Here is a 9,398-nt window from a genome sequence, read left to right on the forward strand (position 1 = left end):
TTTACAAAAGATAACACATAGATTAAACAATATAATTAATATTCTTGTTTATATTTAAATTGTTTTAGTCTTTTAAAATAAAAAAATATTTTCTCAAAGATAAATAAATAAAAAAGAAATGAATGTATCACATTACACTTTTTTTTCTGCATTTTCTATTTTTGTTTTAAAGTAAAATCATTACAAACAATATTATTATATACAATAACTTACAAAGAATGTTATTATATAATATATATAAATATAAATCTATTTGACACATATTCATGTGTCGTTTTAGTATTAATTTTACATAAAATTTAATCACATATATTGTACATTATTATAATTTATATTTATATAAATAAAATAAAATTTTAATAATAAATATTGTTTCATTACAAAATATTTTTTTTAAGTGAATTATTGTAATCATCCGAGATTTTCTTCTCCTTTGTTTCTTACATTTTTCTCATCGATCGTATTCCGTGCATTCTTCCCATAATTATCAAGACAACCGCTAAGTACGAACTCGGGGATTATTGGGCCACTCTATCATATAGTAGTATTCTTTTGATGCGAACTCGTAGCACCTATAGAAAGATAAATAATACGATTTTGCATGCCTTTATTTGTTTGTCATTTTCTGGTGGAACTTTACTTTCTTTGCTACATAAAATTCTTCAGCTTGCATGCATTAAGCCAATTATTATCCAAAACTAAGAATAAATTAAAGGCGTGCCAAAATATAAACCTCAACCACAGGCAGAGATACTAGAGACATATCCACTCCTTACGTCAAATTAAACTAAAGCCAACAGTAACAAAGGATAACACAAATTACAGAATCACATGGGTTCAATGCATTGGTCATAAAAAAACAAGAGCAAAATCTAAGTATTTAATCTTACATATATCATAAACAAATCTACGTTTCCAGATAATTAAACAGTGATACTCCCAGCAGCTCAACACTAGCTAGTACCTGCAACAACCCAGAAACTATTTCAATTCAATTACCCCATAGCTAATTTCATAATTGTTATAACCAATGGAATAGATGCATATGTAAATAATTTTAATTTACAACTATTCGTTTTCATTTCTCCTAAGCTCATACGTGCCCTCTCTTTTCACCCTAATAGATCTTAATCTCGTTCAGGTTGACGGGTATGCGAAGAATGTACATACATAATTTTTAGGGTATATATTAACAAGACTTTAATTTTCATTCATTATCAGTGTTAAATATTATGCATTAATAACTGATTATAAATCACCTTAACTATGATTTTTTTAAAATAACTATTATAAAAGCTAACCATACATAGAATTGGATAACAGAGTAAAAAATCCTTTAATTATTAATGTATATTTTTATTCAGTTTATATATGATTACTCCATGTAAAATGCTTCATAAGAAAATATAAAAAAGCAAAACATAGTGACATACTATTAGATTCTCCAAATTTAAATATTTTTTCACTTAAAAACCTCCCACCGCACAGGTAAAGCTAAATGATATTAGTTTGATAACGCATTAGCCAATCATAAAATTTAAATTATGGTGAAGAAATATATTGAGTTATATATATACTGAACAGTAGGTTTTCAAATATGTCGACTAACAAAGAAACTAATTAAAAGCTTTAGACATAAGTCTAGGCATATTTCTTGATATAATTTTTATCGATTAAATATTACCCATTAAATCAATAATTTACCCTTTTTCTTTATCAAAAGTAAGATATAGTGTGTATCTGCATATATGTCCCTATATCATCATTTTTCATCTTGTAAGTTTCGAATACTTAGTATAATATATAAACATGTAGACATAACCGGCTGTTCTTTAACAGTTCAACTCATTTAGTCATTAAATTAATAAATTTATTTTTATAAATGTTGTTATAAAAGAATTCAAATAGCATTTCAATTAAAGTGGGGATATAGTAATTATAAATATCAATTTCCCCCTCTTTTTTTAATAAAGAAAAAGACCAAATTCTTTTTCCTCCTTTTCAGATCGATGAATCATGAACATAGTTACTTTTACCCTCAATAATAGATATGATAAGAATAATGCCTATGCAAATCAAGATTGTCCTTGTGACAACTGACAAGCTGAAGACCATGTGTACGTCTTTTTGTTTACATTTTTATATTTCCATCAAATCCTACAGTAAATAGCTATACATATAGCCTCTATAACTAAGTAGCATAAACTGAATGATAATTTATATATATATATATATATATATATATATATATATATATATATATATATATATATATAAAATAAGAAAATAACGGTAAAAATGACATAAAATAACTAAAAATATTGTCTAAGTTACAATATAATTTCTTTAAATCAAAATGCATATGATTTCATAAAGGAAATTAGCACTCATAACTGACCGTCAATTACTTTAAAATCAAAAGCTCCTTTTTTTTTTTTTTTTTTTTTTCCTTATAGATTTTTTTAGAATCCTAGGTTGTTTTTAACATGGGATACCAATAAAAATTAGTTAACAAGAACATGCACACAATTATAATTTTCGAAATAATCTCGTAATAAACTAGTTATCATATGCATTAGTATTAAAAAATGTCAATAAACCTATAATATAAATAGATAAATTGCCTGGCTTTTGTCCTCACTTTTTTTTTCCCCATTAGAATGGCTGGCAAAAGGTCACAACAAGAGGAATGCAATACATGATTGCCACTTAGATTGATGAGAAGCTGTTAGTTTGACCTCCTTGGATTTTTCAGGGTTATTTTTTTTTAGGGACCCATAGATTATAAATAATTGGTCGATTACTATCAAATGGAAAATGACATTTGGAAAACAAGATTTTGGACCTTGTATTTTTTATTATAATAAATGGTATAATTCATTCTTAGCGAGTTAAACTCTATAAATATAAAATTTTAATTATGATCTCATATAAAAGTAAAAAATTGAACTCTAATATTAATTAAAAAATATAAATATCGAATCAGTTAACAATTTTTAATAGACTATGTATCTTTCTTGGTAACAAATGCATACTCTGATATATATATGGTGTAAGTATCCGTAAATATACCAAGTTGTCACTTGTTGATTTACCATGCTTATGTGGTGACCAAAAAATTATGTATCAATACAGTTTGTTACAGCTAATATTATTTTAGGACTTACAACTAGTCATCTAACAACCTCTAGAGTGTTATCTCTTCCTTCTTTCCTTACTAATCAGTGAATGTTTGAGTATATCATCGCTTACCTAAATTTATGTTACAAGGCTAATAAACTAAATATATGAAGGGACATTTGTTTCTGACCTAAAGATAAAAAAGTGCATCATAATTTATTTTCCTTCTAATAATTAATTAGGTCAAAATTGTAAAAATCCTAGATGGAAACTTTGAAGAATTAGACGTTCATTGTCTATCAATGTTCCAAGCTAAAAAAAGAAACATTGGGTAGCGCAAGGATTACTATGATGGATAATCAAATAAAAACACTGTATATCCATTCCACATCCTTATCAACATAACCAAATGCATGTATGTGTTTGTCTGGTGTTGAGAAAACAAGTAAGAAAAAACAAATTAAATATATTATCTTAGCATAAGAAAAAGAAGGCCCTAGTTTAAAAGATGAAAGGCATTACAGGAAAAATGAATTTAATTTGTAGCTGCCATACCTTAAATCTGAAGGAAATAACTTGAGTCATTGCCTTCATTCACGTGATTATCAATGTTTAATCCTGCTGAACTCACTTCCTCACCTTCGGGTTTGAGATTCTTAACATCAAGATCCGGGTGGATTTTCCTCTTTAACATCTTCTTCATCAGCTACACACCATTACAAATTACTTAATCAAACTAATTCAAGCAAATCTGCAATTAGTGGCTTAATTAATTCAGATTGAACCTTCCAAGTTCCAACACTACATATATATGTTCCCAGAAACAATAGTATTTTCGACTTTGTCCAGTTAATTTGTTCAAATTCGATGAGAAGTTTTAATTCCATAGTCTTTAGCTAGCCAATGAGGCACGCACTACAAAAAAATATTCTTTATTAATGGAAATAAATTAAACAATAGAATTGCAGCCACCGATATAACAATTTGTTTAGCAGAATTTGAAGTCCTATAATATAAACATTGCGATCAATCTACACTAATAGAAATTAATAGCATATTATACTAAGATTTGATATATTAATATATCACAGTAGTGTTATGTAGATTGACAATATCTATGCTAACAGTTTAGTTTTCATCAAACAAATGTTATATCAATGATAATGAATCTAATAACTATTAGTTCATGACTCATATTTCTTTGTAATAACTTACTTTTTTGATATCTTTCATTGGATGGGGATTGTCCTTAACACGGGGAATGAGCTTCTTGGCAAAAGAGAGTCCATGCTTTGCTTTAAGGTTTGGTTTTTCACTTGAAGCAAGGTGACACACTTTGGCAGGGTCAAGCTTCATCTTAACATCAGAATCAGCCAAGAATAGGTCAGCCAATGTGATCCTTTCCCCTTTCTTCTTAGCCTCCACATCGTTTGATTCATAAGAAATCACAGGTGGAGCAGCCACAACAATTTCGTTGAAGCTCCTAACCACATCCACATCATCATCATGGTTTTCACAACCTACATGATCCTCAAAGTTGTGCTCAAATGAGTTGTATATCAACGGATTCAGTTCCTCGTGCTCAGCATTGTAGCACTTTTCCTCCTCCTCATCCACCATCATGTTCTCCCCCTCACCATCTTCTTGTTCAACTTCGATTTCCAAAGCAAAGTATTCCTTGTGATGGTTGATGGACTTCAAGGGATCATAGCCAAGAGTGCCAATGGTTAGAATTCCATCTTCCCATCCACTAAGTGATTCAGTGAGAGCAACTTGTTTCAGCAAAGCTTGACTATCAGCGTTGTTAACTGTAGGTTCAGTCTTTTTCATGTTTGAAGCAAACCCATCTGAGAGAAAAACCAAAAGATTCATCAAAACAATAAAGATCACAACCTAGCCCCTTGAAAAAAAGATAAAGAACCAACATCTTTATTTTATGAGTTAGTTTAGATAAAAAGTTTAGCATACTTGTTCACTAAAAAAACTCTTTTTAATATATAAACACTCAAAAGTTCTTATAAATTTGTATCTGAGCAAATTCTTTCTTTATATATATCATGAATAAGATTTAATTACAGGCACCATATTGATTTGTAGAGGTCAAACCTTTCAGAGTGTTATGATGAAACCTCTTGTGCACCCAATTGAAGATCTGTGACAAAACAATTCACGAAGATAACATGAATAATAAGTTGATAGACCTAGCTCCAACTTCTAGATAAAGGAGTGGAGGAAAAGTAGTAGAATAAAAATGAATGTGCATGCATGCTTGTGTTGTGTTGTATGCATGGTTTAAATTCAATCACCTTCATTGTTTTTCTGGATCAGAAAAGCTAGCCAGAGAATGGGGCTATGCAGGGTAATATTGAAATGAAGTGAGGGAGTGTGGGGGTCAACATAATAAGGAACAGGAATAAAACCCGGAAAGAGGACCAACATTGGTGGTTGAACTAGGCTGTGCCACGTGGTCACTGGCCCCCATGTAGTCCAGCCATGTTCGTGTGTCCCTAGCATAATATGCTTCAAGATTTCATCATGTTAGACCTCTCATCAGACTTGTTTACTTTCACGTTGCACATGCTGATGGGAAGTTTTCATTTACACAATCGTTTGCTCTTGTTTGTTTGTGTTAGACTTCCGTAGACTAATTCAGATAGCTGGGTATTCAAATTAATTTTAATCACAAGTTTTATATTGAAAGCTACGTTACGGTGTGGGAAAATAAATTGGTTTTGGTGCCCCTTCCTTCGTTATTAGCTTCTCTTTGTTGCCTACGTTAACCCAAAATGGCCTTTGCTGGTCATTTTAACAAGTAGCTATGGTGCAATCTAAAAACCAGTTGGTATTGGTCCAGTTCATATCCCAATTGATTGTTTCCTGTGTGTACTTTACCATGAAATAATCAATTGTGTACCATTGATGGATCACTATTGAATAAATTGCAATAGGTTACTAATTAAATACTTTGGTGTTCTCATACACTAGTTAATTAAAATCCACGCATATACAACTCAGTTTAGCAAGGTTACACTTACACACCCCGTGTATGTCGTTGATAAGTTCAATATGCACAACAGGCAAGTTTAAATATTTCATCATAGTGAGATGAAATAACTTTACTATTAGTCAGCTAGGTTAAAAGATTTAAACTTTATTTCATTTTTTCTATACATTGTCCACATACTATAAAAAATGTTTCATACAGTGTTGCACAAAAATTATAATTATCGATACTATATATGTTTAATTTTATTTGATATATAATTATGATTAATTTTAGTATCGATTTTGAATGAGATTTAATTATATATATATTATGTCACTATAATTTACACTACAAGAAAAATGCTAATTTCTGACAGAAAAGAGTAAATTTCCGACGGATTTTTTTTTCAACGGATCTAAATCCGTCGAAAAAAGTGACGTCAAAAAAAAAAAATCTGTCGGAAATAATTTAATTCGTCGAAAACTTCTGATGGAAAATTCTGACAAAATTTTCCGTCATAAATTATAATTTTTTTTAATTTTAATAAATTTATTAATGTAACAGCCCTCATATTTGGTCTCAACTTCCTAGAAGGTCGCCTATCCTTATACAACTCCAGGTCAAGCACGCTTAACTGTGAAGTTCTGATGAGTAAGCTACCGAAATGTATATGTATGTTATCAGTATAACTTGTACAAATTAATTCATTTAAGTCATTCTCAAATATACAATCTCATACTTGTACTATAATAATAATATACAATAATTTTATATTACGAATGATAATAATAATAATATATTCAATTATTCTTTATTTATATGTACTTACTTTTATAATTAACATATATTTATTTCTATTTAAAATTATAATTTATAATGATAATATAATTTATAAGATTATAAATATTTATTTATTACATACTTATAAATTAAATTTTAACATTTTAAATAAATTATTAATTAATTTAATATATTCATTTACCTTAAATCAAACATATAAAATTTAAAAAATGTATTTATCCTTGTTTTATTTCCTAATTATCAACCATTAATAAAATACTAACTTAAAATCTTAACTAATTATATCATAATATTCTCATATCAAATTTAAAACCAGATATTAGTTATACAAAAATATTAAGATCATATAGTAAATTGTCAATAAGATTTTAGTTATAATTTAAAATAATTAATGTTTCAATTATATTGTTAATTAGAAAATAATTTATTCCAAAGCTAATTAGATTTTTTATATTAATTATTAGTAAAATTTAATAACTTTTAATTTAACAATTAATTGGATCGATGAAATTTAACACATACCATGAGTTATTGAGCGGAATAACTTTACTAAGAGTTATTTTGTAAGTTATCTTAAATCAAACATATAAAATTCAAAAAATATATTTATCCTTGTTTTTATTTTCTAATTATCAACCATTAATAAAATACTAACTTAAAATCTTATCTAATTATATCATAATATTTTCACATCAAATTTAAAACTAGTTCTTACATTTTCGACAAATATAAATTTGTCGGAAATATTCCATCAATAATATAGCTTTTCCTACAAATTTTTTTTTTCAATCATCTTCAATTATAACATTTTGTATATATGATTTAAAAGTAAAGAATTTTTAATTTAACTGTTGGATTTACAAAATTCACATTTAATATGATAATAGTACGTAATTGTTGTAGGTGATACCTAAGATAATTATTTATCATTTTAAAAAAAAAATAAAAAGTAGTTAAAAATGATTACATAAAAAGTAAGAATTAGAAATAAAAAATTCCAATTTTAGAAAATGAAAAATAATTTTTTTTACAGAAACTAAAATCAAAACTTATTAATTTTATAAGGATTAAAGACATATTTAAGTCATTTTAAAAAGATAAAATTAAAGAAAAATATTTTTTAAAAATAAAAATAAAATTTATTCATTTTATAATATTAAAAATAAAATTTATAAATTTCAAAGAAAGCGATCATCGAATTCTCGAAGAGTTCAAATAAGGGACATTAGGAAGTGTGCTATGGTCTTAAATTTTTCGACCGAAACAAAAATCTGTCAGAAATTTTCGATGGATTTATATTTTCGTCGGAAATTTTTAACAAAAATGTATTTCTGCCAGAAATTTCCGACGGAATCTTTCGTCAAAATTTTTCTGTCAGAAATTTCCGTCAGAAATTTTCAACGGAAATATTCATCAGAAATTTTCCATCGAAAAATTTATATTTTTCGACGGATTCGTATCTGTAAAAAAATTTTCATCAGAAATTTGCGTTTTTCTTGTAATGTTATACATACATTTTTTAATAATATATTAACGTATATTATATCTATAAACTATAATATTAATAATTTTTAATGACAAGTATTATATCACTATATGATATATGTTATTACATAATAATTTTCCTTGTCGAAATAATATTTAAAAGTTAATAATATTAATTTATAAAATGTTGATTAAACATTATTTTAATATTAACAAAATAAATTTTGAGAACGTCAAATCAATTCTCTATGTCATAAGATAGACCTTACAATTGGATTAATAGGTTGATGAAGTTTAAAGTTAGTTAATTAAAGGTAGCGTTGTTTCATGATTTTCTTAGACTATATAATGTAAAACAGATCTCGATGATTAGATCACCGAGTAAATCTATACCTAGAAACTCTAGTGGTGTGTTTGGATGGAGAATTTATATAGGTAATTCATTTGTTTGAAGAATTTCAATTTTTTTGAGGTGAAATACGGAGAATTTATAAAGAATTTGAAATCCAAGCATTTGTAAAATTCTTTAAAATAGTAGAATTTCAAATTTTCTAAAAAATTAGGAAATTTGAAATTCTCCATATTTGTTTTTCTTATTTTTCAGCTATATATTTTATCTTATCTCTTCATTCTTTTAATTATTGGATATTCAAAAATATTTTTAAAATTATTAAATATTATATAATATTAATTTTTAAAATTATTAAATATTTAAAAATGGATTAATATTTATTTTCATAAAATTTAATTTAAAAATCTCAACGTATAAATATATTTTTAAAATCAATTTTACTATAGTGGAATCAAATTATCATATTCAATCTAACAATTTAAATTTTAAGAAATTTGAATTAACACATCCAAACAAAATATTTTAAGAATGATAGAAATTGAAATCAAAATAATTCAAATACCAAGAATTTAAAATTTCTCATCCAACCACACTATAAGAGAGATCCCATGCATTCGTGAGGGGCGAAAGATGTATACAGTGAAAAAAGTATAC

General features: G+C 26.7%; 1 protein-coding gene across 2 annotated transcripts; it reads right to left on the reverse strand.

The window, feature by feature from the left end:
- Positions 1-754: 754 nt before the first annotated feature.
- Positions 755-5,512, reverse strand: LOC109806194 (NAD-dependent protein deacetylase HST1-like protein). 2 transcript variants are annotated; one of them, XM_083074877.1, is made up of 5 exons: positions 5,427-5,512; positions 5,227-5,272; positions 4,336-4,967; positions 3,676-3,826; positions 755-964 (listed from the first exon to the last, which is right to left on the reverse strand). In XM_083074877.1, exons 1-4 carry the CDS (start codon positions 5,430-5,432, stop codon positions 3,677-3,679), a joined length of 834 nt encoding a protein of 277 aa, XP_082931003.1. In that variant the 5' UTR covers positions 5,433-5,512; the 3' UTR covers positions 755-964; position 3,676. The 2 variants fall into 2 exon arrangements, with proteins under 2 accessions (XP_082931003.1, XP_082931004.1); XM_083074878.1 differs by having other exon boundaries at positions 755-981.
- Positions 5,513-9,398: the final 3,886 nt, after the last annotated feature.

The sequence above is a fragment of the Cajanus cajan genome, chromosome 5, assembly GCF_000230855.2.
Source record: "Cajanus cajan strain Asha chromosome 5, NIPB_CcT2T_4, whole genome shotgun sequence".
Taxonomy (NCBI): Eukaryota; Viridiplantae; Streptophyta; class Magnoliopsida; order Fabales; family Fabaceae; genus Cajanus; species Cajanus cajan.